This window comes from Drosophila santomea, chromosome X (assembly GCF_016746245.2).
Source record: "Drosophila santomea strain STO CAGO 1482 chromosome X, Prin_Dsan_1.1, whole genome shotgun sequence".
NCBI classification, from domain to species: domain Eukaryota; kingdom Metazoa; phylum Arthropoda; class Insecta; order Diptera; family Drosophilidae; genus Drosophila; species Drosophila santomea.
The window spans coordinates 4,291,791-4,316,189 of NC_053021.2; the positions used below are offsets into that span (position 1 = coordinate 4,291,791).

Sequence of the window (24,399 nt, forward strand, 5' to 3'; positions counted from 1 at the left end):
GGGGGTTGGGGGGTTGGGGGGTGCTGTGATTCTATTAGCAATTTCTGCGGAAATCGAGGCATCTCCAGAACCGTTAGCATCAAAGGGCAGCGCCACTTGCCCGCCGTTCCGAGCCGTCAGCAAGCGAAGCGCTTGAGCGAAAACAGTAGCGCCGTACCCACCGGTACCGCCCGCGCCCCCCCTCTCACCCTTCTTTCTGCACGGAAAAAAATAATAAAACACTAAATTATATATTCTTAATGTTTATTAAATGGTTTTGTATAGTCTGAGGGCATTATAAAACAAGGTTAGTGAAAATTACCTATGTAGGTTTAAATTTAACGTAACTACCAGCAAAAATATAGTCTCACAACTCTTCCGTTTCTCGCGGTGTAGCTCTCATCGACCCAGTTCCAGTGGCTGCAAAAACAAATGCTCGAGTTCAAAGCCTAATGCGAAAAATTCGCAGAAATCTGTCATCGCCTTGTCAACGCTTCGTCATCGTCATCCTCAGTGGCAGTGGCAGCACAGGAAGAAGCCAGCGAACCATGGAGTCACTGAGCCCGAAAAACCAAACTGTCCTGCCCCACCCCTCCCTTCTCTTGGCTTCCCAGTGCCTGGCAAAGTGTGGCTCCAATTGGCGCTTGACATGGCCCCGACGACACAACAACAACAACGGACAGACAAGCGGACAAGCGGCCAAACGGACGGACAAACGTAAATATTGTTCCATCAAAAATCTGAGCAACGTTTGCTGATTTACACGGTAAGAAATATAGCAACATTAATGGTTTCAAAAGGAACTTCATAATTAATATATTCCTTTTTCTATTTCAAGAGTATGCAATACCTTTTGATTTTCTTTTTTAATATAGAAAATATCCTTTCTTTTTTCCCTGTGTAGTTGATGCCTTTGCTGCCGTCGCCGTTGTCACTGTCGGCGATCATATCAAAGCGGCCGGCATACAGATAAGCAAGAGTGTAGGAGTTTGGGAGCTAAATAAAAAATAAAAAGGACTGCCAAAGGCTTCAACAACTGAAGGCGAGGGGAGCTTGGCGACAGTGGAAAGCCAAAGTCTCCGATCCTGACCAATCTCTGGCGACATAAACTGGCGTCTATCCAATTGCTGTCTCCATGCCCTCTGATGAACGAAGAATCGCCCGCATTTCGGTAAGCATAACCAAGATATTTTAACCAAAACATCAGGTATATAAGTTATTATAGATGTAACTTTATCCGAAGCAAAATCTTCTATAAATAGGTGCTTAGCGTGCTCTTAGGAGTACGAATATCTGGGAAGAGAAGTCAAAGTTTTTCATACGAGCATAATTATAAGATCTCACTCATCAGACTGCTGTTGACATGTTGTCAGAACGGCGACGTTCCCTTAGTTTTTTGTGTTTTGTGCTTTTTCCGTCTGTTGCATGTCATTTGGATCTCAGCCGATCGACCAGACACCCGCGCCCCTCGACCATTATCTACATAGACGCAGGATCCGAGCCGCTCGGCACTATTTAACATCAAAGGGCGAAGGCAACTGGGCGCAGAGCATTTAGCGCCGAATTCCGGACAACAAAAGGCAGGTAGCTGATTGACCGCAGCCCCCAAAACGTTTGTAGCCGCCCCTCGTTAAAATTATATCATTCCGATCCCCCTCCTCCTGCCCGTGCCCCCTTTACATTTTTGTCGTTAGATTTTTGTGCACTTAATTGCCGCAATTAGCGTGGGGCGCTTTGTAGTGATGCCACACTGCAAGTGAAATGGGCCGTCAAATTGTCTTATTTTTTGTTGTCTGTTCTCAACCCAGATCGGAACCCAAAGTTCCCTGGAATACCCCTTGCATTCCCTCGATTGCAATTTTGGCAGGCATAATAAAACGAAAACTGCCAAGGAAGTCGGCGAAAAATGTGTGTGTAGGCTGGGAATGTAAGCCACAGGTCCGCCATTCCAAAACAGAATTCTTAATAAATACGTTAAATACGAGTAAGTGCCTGCCTTTATCATTCTTATTCTACTTTAGTGGCAACTAGTTAAGTATATAATACTGTTGGGATATCATTATGATACGCCATATGCACTTTGTTCCCGTGTGAGCTTATACACTTTACTTCAGTGTGAGTGCACTCGTTGCACTCGAGCGCTTATTCACACGAGTGCCAAATCATCAGCGGCTCAGTGGCTTTGATTCTCGTTTCCCGATGCCCGATTCCCGATTCCCGATCCTCGATCCTTGGCTGCCAACAGGCGCTGTCAATAAAATTTGCGTCTGCCCCCTAAAAATAATGAAACAAAATCAGAGGGGGGCATTTATAGAGGGGCTTATATGCGCAGGGGAAAATGAAGGGGAAAGGCGCCGACGAGCGACCGAATGGCGCGCCTGTCGTGGTCGATCAAAATCAATGCGCCCCACGGAATTGCGAATCAATTGCCAAGAGCCCGAAAAAAAACGAAAAACTTGAGCGGCGGCAGTTTCGGTTTCAGATACATGCCCAGTTTTTAAGCAACGGCTTCGGATGCAGATGCAGATGCAGATCCGGGGGATACAACGATACAACGGTATCTCCCAAACGAAGTCAGCTTCAGCTACAGCTTCAGATTCAGATTCAAACCGTCGTTCAGTCGCTCAGTCCTTCAGTCTTGAAGTCGATCAAAGACAAAGTCCCGGCGCTGCGATCCCGATCTGGTGATCCGTCGTTTTCCAGCTCACAGCATCGGGAATTGCTCGAGTCCGAGTTTAAGTCCGAGTCCCTGTTCCCTATCCTATATCCCTGTTATATGTATATATATTCCCGATTCCCGATCTGCAGTCGCCAATACAATGAGCCTTCCGATTGGGGCTGCGATGAAGACGACGCTCTTTATTTGGCGACAGCGACAGCAATAGCGACACTGACAGGTCAACAAGGGGGGTACACTGCAGAAAACGGGTCCTGATTCAGTTTGAAATTGATTCATATTCTATATGCAACAGGAAGATTATAGTATTTTCAAAGAGTTTTCCCGAATTATTCTAATATACCATTCAAGTTGACTAGGAGATTTCTGTGTGATCTGTAGTTTAGTTGCTAACTAACTTTGGCTGAGTGCAAGGCCTGCAATACAAATAGCACTGCGAATGCCAGTGCGAGTTCGGGAGTATTCAAATGGAGTCGGAATTGGAGTCGGAGGCAAGATCCCAGCCGGCCGATTGTTTTTTGCTTTTTCCAAGCAGTTTCGTCTGTTTTTCTTATTTTATGTCTGAACCCGCAGCTTCTGGTGCCTCACGTTTCGCCTTTCTCGTCGTGGCGCTTGCAGCTTGATCGATGAATGGCCATTCGGCTGCTTCTCCTTCCGATCCTCTCGATCCTCCAGATACTCCTTCACCGCGACGGCGACTTCAGCGCCAAGTTGCGAATCCAAGCGCCGCTGTTGAGCCCGGCCCAACACAATCGCAATCACAATGGTGAAGCAAGCCCAGTCAGTGTCAGTCTTGCTTATGTTCTGGCTTTTGGTTTGGCTTTTGGTTTTGGTTTCGGCTTTGAGCTTCGGTTTTGGCCTCATCTCTTGGCTTTTGTGGACCCGGTCTTAGCCCCGTCGTCATTTGTTTTTGCCTCATTTTCGGAAGCGTTCCGATCGTCCGGCACACACCAATTCCAAATGCGATATATGTGAAATATTGAATGCCTGTGATCGTTCGCATTTAATAATATAACCCTTTAATTCTGCATTATTATTTGGATAGCTATGTTTATTTGGTTAATTTATTTCTAACACGATTGCTAAACACCCGAAATGCTCCCTTTGAGCAACATACACACACACATAAGTTAACCCTTTCTTTTTGAGCACATCTGCCTTGACCAGCTCACCAACAAGATCACCCAATTAGACCAAAATCCCTTAATTTTGGGTGGGTGATTATTCCTCATTAACCTGTTTTGGATCGCCGCAGGGTATTTGGTTCGGTGTCAGGCTGAAAAACCCTCGAGCGCCAATTTCTGACGAGCGCAGGATGCGAAGAGAGAGACAGGGGCGCCGGTCATGTCCACTTTGTTTGCCTCCAAATGACAGCTGATTGCCTTTCAGCCTTTCGGGATCCGTTTCTTTCGATGGGATCGCTTCGCTCGGATCGGATCGGATCGGATGGCTTGGGTTTGCTTGGGTTTGGTTCCTCCGGTTCCAGTTCGATCGACCATTCTCAGGTTCTGTGTAAGCCGGCGCCTTTAATTGGCATTTGAATGATGGGCACACACGCTGCCCGCTCCTGATGCATTGCAAAAAATGACTACCCCAAACTTGTGTAAATCAAACGATATATGAAAAAGCGACTGATATAAAGATACTAAAGCTAGATAAACTTACTTATAATGCAATTCCAACAATATATTCTAGAGTGGTTATATAGGGAATATACTTCCTTTCGCCTTCGGTTTTTCCGAGTGTAGCGCTCTACAGCCGTCTCGCTCTTATCAGGCAGCGCCTTATCAAACTTGTCGATCGCCTGTGGCTGGCGCTTATCTGATGCTCGTTTTGGATAAACGCATCATTATTACTGTCGCCGCCACAGCGACGTCGTTTTCAAAAAACAAAAAAAAAGAAGAGAAAAGAAAAGAAACAAGAAGAAAAGAAAAATAAAGAAAAAGGGTTAAGGCCGGACGGAACCACTGAAAAACCATTCGGAACAGTCGGTGGCTCGGTGGTTCGGTGTTTCGTGTGTTGTTGTGTTGTCATTATCAAGCGATCTCAATCGCTGCTAATTAATTTCTAGGGTATTTAAGTTAATTTGCATACGTACAACAAGCACCCGCGTACAGCTGCCGCGAGCCATCTGAAAAGAATTCAAGAATTTTAAACTGAAGAGTTACTACTAATATTGAGAGAGATGAAGATGGAGAGAACTTGTGACACGCACTGTGGACTTTTGGGCGTAGGCGTCTGCCATTTAATTTTTGTTAATTAAAACAAATGTCCGGTTAGTCCCTTCCCACGGACAAAAAGAGAGGAAAGACAAGCAGAGTCTGGGAAAAGTGAGAGCGAAAACGCTGAACGATTTTCATTGCCATTTCCGTGCCATTAAACAGGCCGTTAAGCAGGACCCACGATCGCAGCACTTTGTAAATTGGGATAACTACTCAATTGCATTGCGTACATAGGGTAGACGACAAACTAAGACTATTACGAAAACTGCCAACAGAAATGCTACATAATTGCGATTTGCCAAGACTTTTAACACAATATTATGTCTTTAAAAAATCATCTCTTGGTTTACTTTACTTAGATACCGTTCGCATTCCTATTTGAATTTTCTTAAATATTATTTTCTTTAATATGGGATCCCCTTAAAGGTTTTGTTTAATAATTAACTTATAGTTAAGAAAATGCCCTTGAATCGTGGCACCCAAAGGGCCAAAACACATTACTGATTCGATAAAATCAAATCAGCAACAACTAGTTAATAGCCAACTGTCAGACCCGCGCAACCCCCACTCAATATAAATACCCAAATGTGTTTCTCTTTATTTTTTTGTGAATTGTTCTCCATTGCGCGACGCTTGCGATAAAAACTTAATAAATAAATTGACTTTATGGTTATGGGGCGCACACAGCTATAGCCGTGGATAGATAGTGCCACAGATGCAGCGGGGAGTCGGGGGTGGAAGATATAGCCGCAGATATCCAGGGTTACAAACATATGACGCTCTGGGGTACAATGTCCTCGATGTCTCGATGCTCATCCTTATACTCATCCTCGTTTCCACTCCCACTGCCACTTTCATCGTAGTTGAAAGTCCTTGAGAGCTCGAGGCTCGTGGCAGGCTTTTGTGATGCCGCAAATAAAACCATAAATAAAACGCAAACGGCTGTCCGCTCCCCTCTAAACGCACCCCCTCCGAATCAAAAACCCCCGCCCCTTGCAACTTCAAGCGTTCACTTTTATCAGGCGCAAAATGTATTCATGAGTAATTGTCACGCGGTTCGAATGGAAAGGGAGATACTAGCGCACAGAGAGAAAACATCATCAGAATGCCCATCAGCCGACTTACTACCCATAGGAAAACACACTGTTTTAGGCTGTTCGTAATTAACACTTTATTGAATCCGTTTCCTTTTTATGTTTTAACCATACAGAATATAAATAAACGTATAATACAAGCTGACTAAAAACTAACATTACTACTAAACTAATTAAACTACAAGTAACGTCTTAAATAATATCTTCATTAGAAATCCTAATTGTTTTCCTTCTTCGATTGCAGGACCAACGCTTTTCTGGCCGTGTGTCTGCGGACAACCGCTTAGATGGAGAGCTCGAGAGCTGGACAAACGGATGCTTGGAAGGATGACTGGGGAATTGGATGCTCCGATTGTTGTTGCTGCGAGCGGACGGAAGCTATCGGCCAGGCGGAAGTGAACGGCCGCCGTTGGCGTTTTGGCCACGTGATCGGAAGGAAGCGCAACTTGCGAATTGAAACATCCGATGCAGACGACAAGGACATCGAGATGTCGCGATGTCAGCAGCAGCGTCCTTCGCCCTACGTCCTTCTTTCTGCGTGTCCTCGAAAGTCCTCGGGCAAAGTGACACCAAATTGTCGGCTAATCTGTCGATGACTTTTCACCCCTCAAAAGCCAAAAAACCAAAAAACCCAACCCCTCGAACTGTCAGATGGGAAATTTAATTTGCACCCAACAACAATGAAACAACTTTTCTAAATTCATATATACACCACTTTCTTTTCCAATTATTTGTAAACTGAGTTAGGGTAAGCCGGAATCAACCATTCAGGGATAAATAAAAATAATTATACTAAGCGTATGGCGATATTTTGCAAGTAAAAAACTTTTGTAATCCTTGGTTAAGTGACAAATCAAGAAGTTTATTTGTTGAGGAGTACGCCCTCTAATTTAAAATAACGTAAAATAAAAAAAATGATTTTTGTGAATTTATATTACTTTTTTTGTACTGTTTTTACATTACCTAGGAATGCTTTCACATAAAAGGGTAAGTTTTGATATCATTTCGAGACAGTTTGAGAAGCTCTAATCGCTGGTCAGTTTGGTCTTCTTACTTCTGGCTTCCTTTTCCTGCGAGCATGAGTGTGTGTGTGTCCGCGTTTGTGTGGAGCGCCATTCATTGTTGTCTTGAAGGCCCAAATGTTGTAGTTGCTGTAGTGGCTTACTTGCAGCATTTTGCCGCTGCTGCTGTTGCTGTAGTTGTTGTTCTTGCGCAAAAAAATGTTTGACTGGCGCCACTTGAATAACTTTGCCGAAGATGTCGCTGGACACAAGAAGAGGAGGGTTTCAAAAACCAAAAGAAGGGGGCAGCTTTGCCGGCGTCGTTTTCTCAAAATAAAGACGATCCAATCCGAAAAAAAAACGAACGAGTGCACACTTAAATACAAAAGGACATGAAAAGAACAAGACCCAAGGATTGCACGAGTTTTTTAGGTAATTCGCTCTTTTCTAAAAACCCATTAAAAAACGTTAAAACTTTGGTTCTGAATATAATAATTTAAGTAGTTAAAAGTACTGTAAAGTGATCCTGGTGATTGTAATAAATACTTGAATTCCTTTAGTGCCCAACATATTAAACAGTGTACGTGTACCTGAGCTAATTGGCGTTCAAATCGATTCGGTCTTCGTAACTTTTCTTTCTGTGTGAAAACCACCTCCCCAACCCCTTTAAGCTCCACCTGAAAACCCACCTTAAAATCCCCCTTTGAAATCCCCCGGCTTGATGTAGCTTGCTGGCTGCCAACGCGCTTTTGTCTTAAAGCTCTGGAACTGGCTGGCTGTTGCTGTTGTTGCCGACGTTGTACCGATGTTGTTGCTGGGCATTGAAGACGTTGCTTTTAAACGTTTGATCAGAAGCCGGTGCCGCCGCCTCGGTGAAGTTATGCGCTCCGCAGTCCTTTTGGCCGTTCTGTTTTTATTTTATTTATTTTCTCGATTTTTTTTTGTATATTTTCATACCCGGCTACTTGAGGCGCCACCAAGCTTCTGGCCAAGCGAAAAAAATGCCTTGTTGCCCCAATGTGTCGCCCCGTCTCTTTCGCAGTCGCACATGCCGTCTCTCTCTGCTGCTGACTGTGTGTTGGCCGCAGCGCCTTTCGTTGGCGCTAAGCAACGCAGGCCAATTGGCGTCATCCTTCATGCCAGTGGGGATATATTTACTCGTACCATATATCTGGGCTATTATTGTGTGTGTGGCGGCACTTGCCGCCTTTATCCTCATGTTGCTTAAAGGCACTGCAAAAAATACAATAAATAACATAATAGTTGTGCATTTCTAAAATACGGATTCCTAGGCAGACAAGTGAAAACAAATATATTAATAACAGGATATAATGATCATGTTTATATTTTTATTTTATGTGATTTTACCACTAACCTTTTTGTTCTGTGTCGTGTGGCAACATCAGTAAATCAAAAAGCCGCCACTGCCACAATCTGAGCAGGGGCTGTGGGCGGTAGGGCCCTAAAAACTAGGCGGTGGTCTCTGGGATCATTCGCTTGGGGTCTCCATACCATTCGAACCTTAACAAAAAAAGGAAAACCAAATATGTCGGCATATTTCTTGTTTTCATTATGCCACATTTCATTTTTGAGAGACCCCGCGCCTTCTGCGCTTTTTGGCAATTTATTATATAGGCTGAGCGGCGCGATTACCGGACAAGTGGTCCGGTCCATTCTTCAACCTATTAATACCTGTTTAGTCCTGTCGTATATTCTATATACAAAATACGTGCTGAATAAATAACCTTTAAATTTAAAAAATGTTTGTTGATGACTCTTATTATATTAATTTTATATTTTATTGGAAAAGAGCGGACTGCCTATCTTTGTTATTCGAGAAGTTATGAGATCTGTAGTGATAATATTTTGAGAGCCTTAGCTCGAATGTGTGACAAAATAAGGTGCACCACGAGAGTGCGGGTTTGCAGAGACGGTGGTTCATGTGGATGAGTGGGTCGTGCAAAGCCCGGCATAAATATTCTCCCAACAGCAAGGCAATTAGCTTTGTGGCACACATAGCCCAAGCACCCGTTCAGGCTGCAGCATCAGCGTAGTCGAAAAAATAAAAGAACCAGGTCAAGTGCTGCTCCACGAAGACGAAGCAGCTCAAGATGTCTCCAACACCACCCAGTCATCCCAGCCATCCCACTTTTTAAGCCCTACATCTTTTAGAATCCCCTCACAATTCGGACAAGTGCGCCCATTAGGCAGCGACACAGAGTTTTGAGAGGAGCAAACAACAGCAGTGAAAATCAAGTGAAAAGACACAACAGGACGAAGGCCTGAATCAAAGGAGGACAAAAAGAGGTGGAGCCACAGCAAAATGACAAACATGACATCCCTGAAACTTGGACAGGCGCCCTCCTCTAATGGGAAATACAATATGCACAGAAAGGAACCATTATCGCAAGCCGCCCGGTAGGTGGCGATACCCTCGAGGACCATCTGGACATCCCGACATCCTGGAACACTGCACAAAAACGGCATCCCCTTTCGACCAGCGGCCAGCACATGTTTGCCTCCAATTAGAAGTTTTTCGGGCTAGCCAATGCCTTGGGCCTGTTTGTCTTGTCAGCTACTAAAAATGGAGCAGCAATAAATAAACTGACAGAAAAAATGGATTTTTATGGCAATTTTTGGACCAAATTTGAAAAAATTCAAAGTATTCTCTGACGGCTTATTTTCGCATTTTTGATAGGGGGTATCAATTACACGCGAGCAAAAAAAGAGATCGTTGGCTACCTACTAGGATTTTTGTTCGCCTAGTACTTAAAATCGGGAATCTCTTAAATTTCTTTAAAATTTCAGCCGTCCGGATATTATTTTCGCTGCTAAATCGGTCAGTTTTTCGTTTCGCACACCATGCGAACAGAAATCTCAGCAGGTGGCGGCAGATGCCAGCAATTATCATAGAACGAGACAACTATCTGATATTTCCATGATTGCCGTCCCTTGCATGCTTTCAGGCATGCAGGAGAAAAGCCGTTACTTCGCAACGAAACTCAGATCAGAGATGCGCAGTCACATTGTGCACTGGGTGCTTCACGCGTTTATCACGAGATTTGCACGACAATCACGATAAAATTAAAATATCCCATGTGGTTGTTGGGAGCGTGACAAAAAATCAGTTACACGCGAGCCTCTCTATTTTAGGCAAAAAAAGGGATCGTTGGCTACCTACTAGGATTTTTGTTCGCCTAGTACTTAAAATCGGGAATCTCTTAAATTTCTTTAAAATTTCAGCCGTCCGGATATTATTTTCGCTGCTAAATCGGTCAGTTTTTCGTTTCGCACACCATGCGAACAGAAATCTCAGCAGGTGGCGGCAGATGCCAGCAATTATCATAGAACGAGACAACTATCTGATATTTCCATGATTGCCGTCCCTTGCATGCTTTCAGGCATGCAGGAGAAAAGCCGTTACTTCGCAACGAAACTCAGATCAGAGATGCGCAGTCACATTGTGCACTGGGTGCTTCACGCGTTTATCACGAGATTTGCACGACAATCACGATAAAATTAAAATATCCCATGTGGTTGTTGGGAGCGTGACAAAAAATCAGTTACACGCGAGCCTCTCTATTTTAGGCAAAAAAAGGGATCGTTGGCTACCTACTAGGATTTTTGTTCGCCTAGTACTTAAAATCGGGAATCTCTTAAATTTCTTTAAAATTTCAGCCGTCCGGATATTATTTTCGCTGCTAAATCGGCCAGTTTTTCGTTTCGCACACCATGCGAACAGAAATCTCAGCAGGTGGCGGCAGATGCCAGCAATTATCATAGAACGAGACAACTATCTGATATTTCCATGATTGCCGTCCCTTGCATGCTTTCAGGCATGCAGGAGAAAAGCCGTTACTTCGCAACGAAACTCAGATCAGAGATGCGCAGTCACATTGTGCACTGGGTGCTTCACGCGTTTATCACGAGATTTGCACGACAATCACGATAAAATTAAAATATCCCATGTGGTTGTTGGGAGCGTGACAAAAAATCAGTTACACGCGAGCCTCTCTATTTTAGGCAAAAAAAGGGATCGTTGGCTACCTACTAGGATTTTTGTTCGCCTAGTACTTAAAATCGGGAATCTCTTAAATTTCTTTAAAATTTCAGCCGTCCGGATATTATTTTCGCTGCTAAATCGGTCAGTTTTTCGTTTCGCACACCATGCGAACAGAAATCTCAGCAGGTGGCGGCAGATGCCAGCAATTATCATAGAACGAGACAACTATCTGATATTTCCATGATTGCCGTCCCTTGCATGCTTTCAGGCATGCAGGAGAAAAGCCGTTACTTCGCAACGAAACTCAGATCAGAGATGCGCAGTCACATTGTGCACTGGGTGCTTCACGCGTTTATCACGAGATTTGCACGACAATCACGATAAAATTAAAATATCCCATGTGGTTGTTGGGAGCGTGACAAAAAATCAGTTACACGCGAGCCTCTCTATTTTAGGCAAAAAAAGGGATCGTTGGCTACCTACTAGGATTTTTGTTCGCCTAGTACTTAAAATCGGGAATCTCTTAAATTTCTTTAAAATTTCAGCTGTCCGGATATTATTTTCGCTGCTAAATCGGCCAGTTTTTCGTTTCGCACACCAGGCGAACAGAAATCTCAGCAGGTGGCGGCAGATGCCAGCAATTATCATAGAACGAGACAACTATCTGATATTTCCATGACTGCCGTCCCTTGCATGCTTTCAGGCATGCAGGAGAAAAGCCGTTACTTCGCAACGAAACTCAGATCAGAGATGCGCAGTCACATTGTGCACTGGGTGCTTCACGCGTTTATCACGAGATTTGCACGACAATCACGATAAAATTAAAATATCCCATGTGGTTGTTGGGAGCGTGACAAAAAATCAGTTACACGCGAGCCTCTCTATTTTAGGCAAAAAAAGGGATCGTTGGCTACCTACTAGGATTTTTGTTCGCCTAGTACTTAAAATCGGGAATCTCTTAAATTTCTTTAAAATTTCAGCCGTCCGGATATTATTTTCGCTGCTAAATCGGCCAGTTTTTCGTTTCGCACACCATGCGAACAGAAATCTCAGCAGGTGGCGGCAGATGCCAGCAATTATCATAGAACGAGACAACTATCTGATATTTCCATGATTGCCGTCCCTTGCATGCTTTCAGGCATGCAGGAGAAAAGCCGTTACTTCGCAACGAAACTCAGATCAGAGATGCGCAGTCACATTGTGCACTGGGTGCTTCACGCGTTTATCACGAGATTTGCACGACAATCACGATAAAATTAAAATATCCCATGTGGTTGTTGGGAGCGTGACAAAAAATCAGTTACACGCGAGCCTCTCTATTTTAGGCAAAAAAAGGGATCGTTGGCTACCTACTAGGATTTTTGTTCGCCTAGTACTTAAAATCGGGAATCTCTTAAATTTCTTTAAAATTTCAGCCGTCCGGATATTATTTTCGCTGCTAAATCGGTCAGTTTTTCGTTTCGCACACCATGCGAACAGAAATCTCAGCAGGTGGCGGCAGATGCCAGCAATTATCATAGAACGAGACAACTATCTGATATTTCCATGATTGCCGTCCCTTGCATGCTTTCAGGCATGCAGGAGAAAAGCCGTTACTTCGCAACGAAACTCAGATCAGAGATGCGCAGTCACATTGTGCACTGGGTGCTTCACGCGTTTATCACGAGATTTGCACGACAATCACGATAAAATTAAAATATCCCATGTGGTTGTTGGGAGCGTGACAAAAAATCAGTTACACGCGAGCCTCTCTATTTTAGGCAAAAAAAGGGATCGTTGGCTACCTACTAGGATTTTTGTTCGCCTAGTACTTAAAATCGGGAATCTCTTAAATTTCTTTAAAATTTCAGCTGTCCGGATATTATTTTCGCTGCTAAATCGGCCAGTTTTTCGTTTCGCACACCAGGCGAACAGAAATCTCAGCAGGTGGCGGCAGATGCCAGCAATTATCATAGAACGAGACAACTATCTGATATTTCCATGACTGCCGTCCCTTGCATGCTTTCAGGCATGCAGGAGAAAAGCCGTTACTTCGCAACGAAACTCAGATCAGAGATGCGCAGTCACATTGTGCACTGGGTGCTTCACGCGTTTATCACGAGATTTGCACGACAATCACGATAAAATTAAAATATCCCATGTGGTTGTTGGGAGCGTGACAAAAAATCAGTTACACGCGAGCCTCTCTATTTTAGGCAAAAAAAGGGATCGTTGGCTACCTACTAGGATTTTTGTTCGCCTAGTACTTAAAATCGGGAATCTCTTAAATTTCTTTAAAATTTCAGCCGTCCGGATATTATTTTCGCTGCTAAATCGGCCAGTTTTTCGTTTCGCACACCATGCGAACAGAAATCTCAGCAGGTGGCGGCAGATGCCAGCAATTATCATAGAACGAGACAACTATCTGATATTTCCATGATTGCCGTCCCTTGCATGCTTTCAGGCATGCAGGAGAAAAGCCGTTACTTCGCAACGAAACTCAGATCAGAGATGCGCAGTCACATTGTGCACTGGGTGCTTCACGCGTTTATCACGAGATTTGCACGACAATCACGATAAAATTAAAATATCCCATGTGGTTGTTGGGAGCGTGACAAAAAATCAGTTACACGCGAGCCTCTCTATTTTAGGCAAAAAAAGGGATCGTTGGCTACCTACTGGGATTTTTGTTCGCCTAGTACTTAAAATCGGGAATCTCTTAAATTTCTTTAAAATTTCAGCCGTCCGGATATTATTTTCGCTGCTAAATCGTTCAGTTAAAAAATTTTATTATTCGATAAATAGATATAGAAATAGATATTTTTTTTTGAAAACACAGTTCGATTGGAAATTTAATTACGAACTCAACGAGGTATGACATTCCACTATTGGACAACTATTTTTACTGCTATCGAAAAAAAACGGATTATTTTTTTATTAAAAAATCGAAAAAAGAATTGTTGTAAAAAATCTGATATATTTAATCTGCGTTTTCGCCATAGCTTGACCAAAAATGACCGCACAGCTAAAATAAAGACTGTTTTGTGCTGCTAATAAACATAGCTAACTATGTCTATCTCTACTACGGGAACAGGAAAAGGAGGATCAGGAAAAACAGAAACGGCGTGGACAGGTGCAGATGCCCCAGGTGGGTGGCCCAATGGTGCAGTTAATCGAACCCTTCGCTGGACAATTGAGATATTAGTGACTGGGACATAAACTGGAAAATGCAGAGCACCACCCCCTGAACTCTCCAAACTCCCATCGGTGCCCATCCATTAACCCTTAACTGGCCGGCTGGCAAGCCAAGTTGCAATTTGGCCAACACTCATTCATTATGTCTCACAGTTATTTGTCCCGGCTCGTCTGCAATTGGATTCAATTTAGTTACGAGTCCACTGATGGGATCGGCCCCTCCCCCTTTTTGTGGGGCGAAGGACGGCGGTTGGGCAAAACGTCCGAGACACGAACCACGCCAAAATCGATATTACTCGATTAACATGCTTGGATCTTCTTGGTCTTCTCCTGCTTTTTCGTCGTCGGTGGTGCTATTGATGCCTGTGGTTGGAGTGGAGCTGCAACCTGGACTGCTGCGATTTGGAGCCGATCTGCAGCCGCCGCCCCAAGCTGCTGCTCAATGTTGGTGGCGCCAGCCCAAGGGCGCTCGAGAAGTTCCTGAACCTTTAACATACATACATATATCTATGGTGTGCGACGTAATACGAGTATGATTAGCTATTTATTAAATAGACGAATAAGATGTGTAAATAAGCCAAGTATACTCGACGTCAATTACTGAACTTAGTGAACTGAAATAAAAATTCTTAAATAAAAATGTGTTGTATTTATTAGGGGACAAGGGATATTTAACGTAATGAAATGATAAGCACATTTCTTAGTTTGACTGCGGCACAACTCACGGTTCCGCCCTCGGGATTGTATGGTCTGGAGCCAGACTCCGTCCTCGACTCCCAGATCGGGCAGCTACTTCTACTTTGCGTGGTCGCGTTCATCATTTTGGTGTCTTGTTTTGTGGGTTTCATTGCTCTCGGGGCCCCCGAACCTCCTCCTCCAGCTCCTGCTCCTCGGTTGTTAAATAGCTGGGCGGAACTTGATGAGATGATGGGCAATTATCTGCGGGAGGTCCCGCACACACAAGCACGGAGGCACAGCGGCGTGGCGGGGGGCGGGGGCTTTGGCAACAAACTATGTCTTACAACGTTGTGCCAGCTCAAGCTTTTGGTTGCTCGTATCTTCTCCTTTTTTTTTCCGTTCTTTTTTCATTTTGGTTTTAGGTCCCGGGTCCCGGCAATTGCGATTTTGTGGTTGCGTTGCACATGCGCGCCAGCTTCAGCGCCATCGCCATCAACGCCTCACGATCGTGATGGGTGCGAGCGGGAGAGCTGGCGGAGTGAGTGAGAGGACGTGACTGGGCGTACGTTAAGTGAGAGGGAGAGGGGAACACACGCTCTGTCTGCTTCTTAGAGGGAGAAAGACACGCGTGCGCACTAACAAGCGACGACAGCTGAGATCAGTGCGAAAGAAACGCAACAAGGGGGGATCGGGGGATCGGGGGATCGGGACGATGTTGGAGCGGTCGAGGGGGTGGTCCACTGGGGGAGGAGGGCGGTGCCGGCATCTGGGCAGCAGCGACAGCCAATGATTGCCTCAAGGCCAATTTGGGGCAACGAAAGAGTTGCAGTTGCGTAGAGCCGTTTAGCCAGCCAGCGATGACATGGTTCGACCTGAAAGCTGCACGGAAAATATTCAATAAATATTCCAAAAGTTTATACGATTAAATTTTCTTTAAAGATCTCATATGCTTAATTTTTTAAGATACCTCAGTAACAAATATTGTAAAACATGTATCTTTAAGATCTGAAACCGAAAGCTAAGTGATCATCACTGTTGCTCAAAGCGGCAGGCAATGTGGTGTGCTGGTAGTGGTGATGGTGGTGGTGCTGCTGTTGGTGCTAGTGGTGGTGCTGGCGTCGCTGCGGTGGCGGCTCTGACGGCTCTGGCGGCCAAACAAACACGATGAGGCGTTGTTGGCGTCAGGGAAACTGAAACTGCAGACGGCCGAAAGTCCCGCTTCTCCCAACCGGCGACGACCTGGCGACTCTCAAGTGGTAGAATCTACGAAGACTGCAGAATCGGGAGGTGCGCCACAATCGGGGCTTTCGGGGCAGCCGGAGAATCGGGAGTCGAGGCTGACACGCTGGCATTCGATAATTGCCTTGGAAAGTATGCGATTCTCTCGGTTGCAGTCGCATTTAGTCCTCAAGAGCAGTGTCTTCGGGCCCAGTCTTTCGCCGATTCCCCAGTCTTTTCCACCCTTCTTGCACTCTTACAGATAGCGACTCTCGCTTCGATTGGCTGTTCGTTTGGAGAATCAGTCAGCCGAGGGAAGAGCGGCAGAGGAGGGGGTAAATAATTCTCCCCAATTAATTACTTTGGCCCAGCCAGCAATAGCTGTGAGAAATGATTTCATTTTGTGGCAGCAGCTAATTGGCCACAAAGGCAGAGAGTTATAGAAAAAGAGGGGGAGAATAGAGTGATCTTCATTGCTGATCTTTACCGTTTTGTGGAGCAAATATCGAACACTAATGGCCGTGCTTCATTAAAAAGAGTTAAGGAGTAGCTCAAAGGCAGAAGGCAACGATTATCTTCATGACTTCGAATATCTCAGTGCTGTGGCACTGTTACTTGTGATCGTTTTCAAATTATTATCAAAGGATCTTTCTGTAATAACTCAGGAGTTATATTACGAATCAATTACCGTGGGTCACAATTACTTCAAAGCAGATCCTCATCCTGCGATCCGATAATGTCAATCCAATTGCCCCTATTGATGTTCAGAAGAGGCACAAAAGATCGGGGGCCATATTCTTTTGATCCTTGCGGATTATCCCTAACCACCGTGGCCGTATCCTGATCCCCATGCTTATCGGGGATCTACTGTGCAACTTCAACTTAATTACTGCACGCTCGACAAACGCAAATCGGCGAACAATGCCACTGGGCCACTTGAGGATGTCAACCCTAACTACATCACTTTACCCCACTTCGCCTTGTTTCAGGAGATGCAGATGAAGAGGCGAAGATTCGGGAGCCAAAGAAATGGCAAGCATCCAGTAAATGGAATGATGGATGACAGTCGCAGGCTGGTCGAGAGCAGGAAGCCAAGGCAGTTGGCCATGTGACGGCTAGTGATGCATGCATCCCACTCTCTCGGCATCGCCATCGGAGTTGCAAAGACGGCAGCCAGGACATGTCCACTGAGAGAAGTGCCGGTGCGCCAAATTGTGGTCTCCTTAGGAAATCAACAAGATGTCAGCTTACTGAGAGCCTTAGTATACTCAATACAAGGATAGCACCTATTCAACATTGAAACATTAAATAATTAATACTGAAGACAACGTTTTTTTTCTGTGTACTTATTTATTTCGGGCAGCCAGGAGCGTGTGATTGCTATCAACAGCTTGATTTTAATTTCACCTCTCTTTCGCTTTCTGCAAACAAAGAGCTGTCCTTGTGTTTGTTTGTGTTCTTCGGCCCGTTGTGTTTTTTCAACTGCTTTGCAGCGATCCGAGTCCTGCATACCGCAGTCTGCGTCCTGCGATTTGGGTCCTGTACGGCACTTCCTTCTGGCGGCGTTCAGCGGAGCGGATGAGCCGCATAGTTGGCCAGCAAGGTGGAAAAATCAGAGCGCCAGGGTATGAGGGCTAAGCACTAGGGCCTAGGGATGCAGGACAGGATATATAGGATGTGCCGCATAGTTGCTGCACAATGAACTAGCCGGGGCTGAGCCCAAGGATAATTACTTTTGTGCAATTATGCGATTAGTTTATAGGCCAATAGGTTTGTAAGGAACCTACCGGCATAATTGATGGGCATAGCAGCGGTTAACAATACTCGCTAAAGGAAGTGCCAGTCGACATTTCCTCACATCTGAAGCCTTGTCGATCCGGCGTTTCTAAAACGATTCCATTATTTAAAAACCAATAATGCAACTGCGAAACTTACCAATATATCAAGTGCTAGAAGCAGCTAGCCTGAGTCGCACAGGGGCACAAGGACACAGATTGCAGACCACGAACTGCCCATCGATCTCGTCCTCGTACTCGTCCCATTTCCGCACTGATTCAATCAGCGAGCTCGAGCGAGACTAACGCACAAATCGCCATTCGCTCGGCCATCAATAAGTCGCTATCAAAATTGGCTTAAGTGGTGCATGTGGGTGGTGTTGTGGCGTTGTGGTGGAGTGGGTGGTGCAGCCACCTGCCTGCAACCCCGCCTGGAATTCCATGGTGGCTGGCTGCCACTGGCGAGTGATATATTTTTCACGCTCATAAAATAAATGTCAACCATAAACCGTGACTAAGTCGGGAGACAAACAAATTACTAAATAAACGCGCGTCGGAAACTGCATGGGGGCCGCCACCCCATCCAGCCAACGGAGGGATTGATGATCTGAGCTCATATGTGCCAGGCAGTGGCGTCACTCAATGGGGTTCAGCAACTTTCAGTCCTGCAGGGAAAGTAATGAATTAGAGGGAAACTAGTAAGATCCAAAAACAACTTGTGATGCTGGAAAGTTTGATTTTATATTACCTAATTAGATAGGGGTATATTACTACAAATATTACATATCTGAAACGAATTTACCCCTGACAAACTGCGCCTCTGACTCTGACCACGACAAGTGACGGAGCACCGTCAGCCACCACCGCCGATTAGATGGCCAGTATCCAGTATCCATTGTCTGTATGCCACAATTCGGGCCGAAGCACCCACATGTGAAGCGAGATTCAGGCCTCATGCCCGCCGCATCCGCCTCCGCATACAAAATGTAAATATTTAATTTTGAAACAGTGTAACTAAAGGGATTTGAAACGCGCGTGGCTGGGTTTTTTTTTTTTCGGGCGAGCAAATCAACGGAACCCGCAGGATTCGCCATGGTCCGTTTTATTATGGGTAGGGAAATCGCCCTCGTTGTGACATGTGAAATGTTGCGATTTTCCTTACCCTCGAAGGAGAATGACTTGGCTGGAGGATTCGGTTTCAGACGAAAAATGTCTCTGTTTTTTTACGATTCTGGTATATTTTGCATTCAATCAGTGAGTCAAAAGAGTGCTGCACGGATATATTGAATAAGTATACAAAACGGATTCAAAGAATAAAAATGTTTATCAAAAAATAAATGTACCTCCCTATGCACTTTCTATGCAGAAGTTGTGGAATATTTCTTCCAGTGTCTTCCACGCTCCTTCTTGAACATGTGTCCGTGTCCTTTTTTATGGCCAAATAATATCAAGATAAGCGCCGCATTAGACAAAAGCCAGCCAGGCGACTTCCTTGAGCTGGCTGCGGGTCCCTGGGGTGTCCTTCCGGCAGGACCTCGACCTGGACACCATAGGTGGCCCATCGTCCACATTCACCTCCGTCTGGTCTGTGCCATCGCCCGTCGCCCATCGCCCATCGCCCATCTCCCATCGTTGACTCAAAACTTTTCCTCCTTTGCCCTTTTTTAATCGATTGATTGCTGCGTGTTTAGTTTTTTATGCGGGACCTCGTTCAAATCCCCGTGTCCTGGGTGTCCGTTTGCTTTCGGATAAGATCTAATTGCAAATTGACTCCGGCTTCCGGGAAACTTAAAGTTTGAAATCTAAGATTTTTCATTCGCTGCTGACCATTAAAGTCCACTTCTAGATAAAAAGAAAAGAATCAAAAACTGTACACTCGAAATCACTGAAAAGACATAATATGAAAGGGGTGTCAAATGAATACGTTTAGTTTACATACATATGTACATATATAAATGCTTTCTTTCTTAAACCTCTTTGACAGTATTTAAGTTGAGCATTTAATTGTCTGGCTATTGCTTAAAATAAACATTTATTTAAGGTCCTGGGGCTTGGGAACTTTATGGAGATGTGCTACTCCTCCCGGGCAATCAAACAGCTCCTGGCATCCCACATCCCACATCCTCGCGTCCTGGGACTTCCCCTCGGGATTATCCTGATGGCAATCAAATGTTTTGCTAAATGTTAAAGACCGCAGGCCCAGCGGGTGAGATACAGCGGCTATAACAATAACATCGCTGGCTGTGTCGTATGGGTACTGGGTGCTGTTTGGCGAGTGGTGGGTGGTGGGGGTTAGAGGTCACACCTCTTGGCTGGCTATGCAAATCGCGCTGCTCTGGTTAATTTTGTATGCGATGACAACAATTTAATTTCCAGAAGCCATAAAAATGAAATAAAATTTTCAATTGTGGCTGCTGGGCGTGGATTCGCCCCTGCCCTGCTCGTCTTTTTTTCCCCCGTTTTGGTTGGGTGGTGTGGCTCTGATTTGGATATTGGATTCGGTTCTGGTGGCTGCACTTGGCACTGCGCAAAGTGACGCCGTCGACGCTGCCAATGACACTGTAATCGCAACCCTCCGCCGTTTGGTCCTTCGCCTGCTCATCCGCATCCGCCTTTCTCCTCCGCCACCCGCCACCCGCCGACGATCCACCCCTTCCCTCGTCCTTCGCATCCTGTTGACGCCTGCGACCGCCCGACTGGCGCAGCTTCCTCTGCTCGGCTGTCTTTTTGACTGCCGCTCCTTGTTCTCCACTGGCACGGCCATGTGTACTCGCTTTTTTGACTACTCATCGACCCCACCCAACCCACACCCACACCCACACCCACACCCACACTTATCCTCATCCGTACCCAGCACTCCCGCTTGGCGGCTCGTTCGCTGGTGTAACCCTCTCAGGCATAAATCACAGTGACAAACTCGTCGCATGCAAAGGCGCGGAAAGCGAAGCGTGCCTTGTCACGCTGGTGTGGGTGGAGGTGGTGTCGCGGCTAGGAAGGTGCCCACTTGGGTGAGCACAGTGTCCTCCAGCTTGTTCGGAAATCTGAAATAATAAATTAAGTTTGGTAAGCCTAATTGAGACAAGGTTCATTTATAGATGTGCAAAAGGTATGTTACAACCTTTTGCACATCTATAATCAGCATCTTATTTTGAGCTCTTTAAATCACTTCCTGGCATTTGAAGCACAGTGGCATGACTTTGACACCAAGTCGTAGCTTCCCAACTAAAGGAGGAAACGGCGGCCAAGACGGACCAATTCGGGGCCCGATGTCTGGGATTAGGAAGAATTTGGCCCCACAACACGGGAAGATATAGAGAGGTCCAGGAGTTGGGCAATCAAAGGCTTAGGCACGGTCACTAATAACTTCTTGGAACGTGCCCGGCACTCCAAAGTTGTAATCCCAATGCCAGTCCCCCGCTGCCGAGGAACGGACTTGTCGCCGAATCCCTGAGTCCCGGTCCTCTATTGACAAACAATCAACATCACCCACTTGAGTGACGGCAAACAGAAGGGAAAAATCAAAGCCGTACCGCAAGATATCACAGATTTTCATTATGAAGCATTTAAGCCGGTCCAAAATCAAATCCACCCACCCATATCCCACCACCCACTGGTCGTCGTCCCGGGGGTTGACTTTTCCACTTCTTTTTCCCGGCTTCAGTTCCCGTTTTGGTTTTGCGCTCTGGCAAATTAAATTAGATGCTTAATATGCAGCGAACGTTTCATTTGTTTTGCGGCTAGAAAATCAACGTGGAAAATTAGGCAAACAAAGCTCTCTCCTTCTCTCTCTCTCTCTATCTGTATCCCTCACGCTGTCTGTCCTTTGCCGGACTAGAAATACGGACGGAATCCACATGGCCGAAGGCGGTGGAAAACCATGGAGCCGGGAGCTTAGCCACTAATGAGGCGCATTACTTTCGGCCAGAGATTTGAAATCATTATCCCATCGAAACTAATCCGGCTCATGGTCTCCGGCATTTCGGCATTTGTTAATTTTGTGCAAACATCGGTCGTGCCGAGTCCCAATTCTCCAACTCTGAATTCCGGCCTCCAGCCGCATCCCCCGGATGGACAAATATTGGGCCAATAGACAGGAGGACATGAGCACTGACTGCTCCCAAATAATTGCGGCTCGTCTTTTGTTCACATTTTGTTTGGAAATTGAGAACTTGAGCACTGCCATGAAACGGACTAGAAATCACATTTTAAAATTGTAACAGAAAGAGCGAAGAATAATGTATTCCACCCACTATATCCTAGTTCGCAACATTAGCTATATGGATTTGAACAAAAGTTTGAATATAACACATGAAACACATTTTAGATATGTATGTTTTATTACCTCTTTTAAAAAACTTGAAGATCCAGGAAAATCCAGAACTGAGTGGTGTCCATCTTTAACAGACGCGGGTGTTTTATGCTGGTCTTCCTCAAACACGTTAAAAGATAAATAAATGCTTCATATAATTTAATAAAATTCATTTTGTTAATAAGTACAGAACCTGCCAAATAGGATTATTGCGCTGTGACTCTTAGTTGGGCTTTGATCTTTGATCTCTCCTTTTGGCGCTGGAAACTTCATAAAATACAAATAAACCGTATCCATCTTGAGGTGCTAGAATTCTTAACCGATTTGAGGCATTTGTAAACACGCATATGTTGAAAGCAGAAGAATTCCAAGAATTCTTGGTCCATCCCTAGGCAATACCTAGCGATATTAAAATGTTGAGATGGCAACTCCCAAAAGCTGCGATACCGATTAAGACGCCTTTAAAAATCTCTATTAAATCTTTATCTATCTCTATCTATCTCATGCCCTCAGCTTGCTTTTATTATGTACTTTTTAATTTTAATTTAGAATCTAATTATGCCTTTCAAACTTGAAATGAAAACTAGGTTTTCATTATTAACCCTTCATTTTTATTTGGAAAGCAAAAATAGATAGTGACGCTTTGGAAACCGTGATTTCGATTATCACCTCCTGAGAATCGATATTTTTAGGACAGTCCCAAATGGAGTTGACTAATATTCGATAGTGCCAATTTGGTCCTAAAGTCTCTGCTTTACTCCCTGCGTTCTTTCTTTTTCTGATGACCGCTCTTCGAGTTCGGACGCAAAGTGCCAAGAGCTTGGGAAGAAGAACGAACGAAAAGTTAATTCTGGTAAGAATCAGTATTATTATAAGTGATTTTCGATCAATTAAGGCACCTATAGTAATTGCAACGCTATCTATATATATTATGTGGTTTTCCGAGAATTATGTGTGTGATTGTTTTCTGTAAAGTTAGGATAAATTACAAATAAAAGCAAATTGGATTTATGCAGAAAACCAGAATTGCGAATAAAAGTTTGACCTGTACAGCAAAGTTGGGTTATGTAGCGCAGTCTGAAGTACAAACACAAGCTAACCAATCTTTTTTTGCGGATTCTGAGAAAACTAGATTTTGTTTTATACAGTAAAGTTTGGTTATGTAGTGCATAAGCTACAAATACACGCAAACCAACCTTTTTTCATTGGGGATTTCCAGAAAACTAAAATTCTGAAATACGAATAAAAGTTTGTTTTACGGTAAATTTAGGTTATGTAGTGCATAGAGTACAAATACTAGTAAAGACATTTTTTCTTTGCGGTTTACCGAAGAACTATGTAGAATTCAGACTAAAGTTGGGTTATGTAGAAATTTCTTATGTACAAGTAGAAACAAAGCAAAGATTTCCAGAGAAGCCAAAGATTTAAGGATTATAGGAAGTTTTTATTTAACAGTAAAGTTGGGTTATGTACTCAGTTCCAAGAAAAACCTTGTAACTGCAACGATTCACGTGCGTAACTATTTTTCTCTGCGAAATATCCCATTGTGAAAATGGTGTCCTTAAACGTTTCCCGCCAATATATTTCATCCAGAATTTCGACTAGATGGGAGGAAAGATCTAGAATTTCGACCAGCTGGCAGGAAAGATCTAAGTTCCAATTAAGCACGTGCGGACTTTTTATGCCTGGGACTTGTCATCAGTCAGAATTTTGATTGATAATATTTGAGGAAATATTCTGCGTAGCCTTACTTTTCCGTTTTTTCCTTTATATGTGTGCATGTGGAGACCGCGATGGAGTCTCATGTCTACGGTTTCCATTTTTCAGACCACAAATTGAAATTGACCCTAGACACGCGGTGCAAGAATTGCAAAGACGATGGCAACCGAAATCAAAATCTGATTCTGAATCAGAAGTAGAATCGGAATCAGGAGTCCACGTCGGGCTGGGATGGCTGGAATGGCTCTGGGATGCCATGAGGATGGGACATTTGTATGCAAATTCAGTGATTGCTCTCCGCAGAAACCACAGGCAAAGGCAAGACGGTAGGAGCGACCACACAATAAATGGGCATAAATTACACGACCCGAAGGAGGAGCCATCAGACAGTGAGTACAATTTGTGGGCTAGGGGGGGTCTCAACATTGATCATTTCTGGCTGGGATGTGGTTGCGGATGACGAAGAGCTGGATAGCTGGCGCCATTGGAGTGCGGCGTTGCCACTTGAATTTTTGATTTAACAAATGCTCATTTGTAAAACGGCCCGGCG

General features: G+C 44.6%; 1 protein-coding gene and 2 long non-coding RNA genes across 5 annotated transcripts; 1 reads left to right on the forward strand and 2 right to left on the reverse strand.

The window, feature by feature from the left end:
• The first annotated feature begins 26 nt into the window (after positions 1-26).
• On the forward strand, positions 27-6,437 carry LOC120455061. The gene is made up of 4 exons (XR_005616709.1): positions 27-286; positions 376-745; positions 884-1,150; positions 6,217-6,437. It is a non-coding gene; the product is annotated as an uncharacterized LOC120455061 (long non-coding RNA).
• An 8,013-nt stretch (positions 6,438-14,450) lies between these two features.
• On the reverse strand, positions 14,451-14,971 carry LOC120457047. The gene is made up of 2 exons (XM_039644218.1): positions 14,876-14,971; positions 14,451-14,636 (listed from the first exon to the last, which is right to left on the reverse strand). Exons 1-2 carry the CDS (start codon positions 14,969-14,971, stop codon positions 14,451-14,453), a joined length of 282 nt encoding a protein of 93 aa, XP_039500152.1.
• Positions 14,972-16,626: 1,655 nt separating this feature from the next.
• LOC120457083 lies at positions 16,627-19,207 on the reverse strand. Of its 3 annotated transcripts, none has more exons than XR_005616912.2 (5): positions 18,570-18,666; positions 17,982-18,486; positions 17,834-17,931; positions 17,393-17,694; positions 16,627-17,332 (listed from the first exon to the last, which is right to left on the reverse strand). It is a non-coding gene; the product is annotated as an uncharacterized LOC120457083 (long non-coding RNA). The 3 variants fall into 3 exon arrangements; XR_005616911.2 differs by having other exon boundaries at positions 16,640-17,332; positions 17,393-17,778; positions 18,624-19,207; XR_005616910.2 differs by having other exon boundaries at positions 16,640-17,332; positions 17,393-17,778.
• Positions 19,208-24,399: the final 5,192 nt, after the last annotated feature.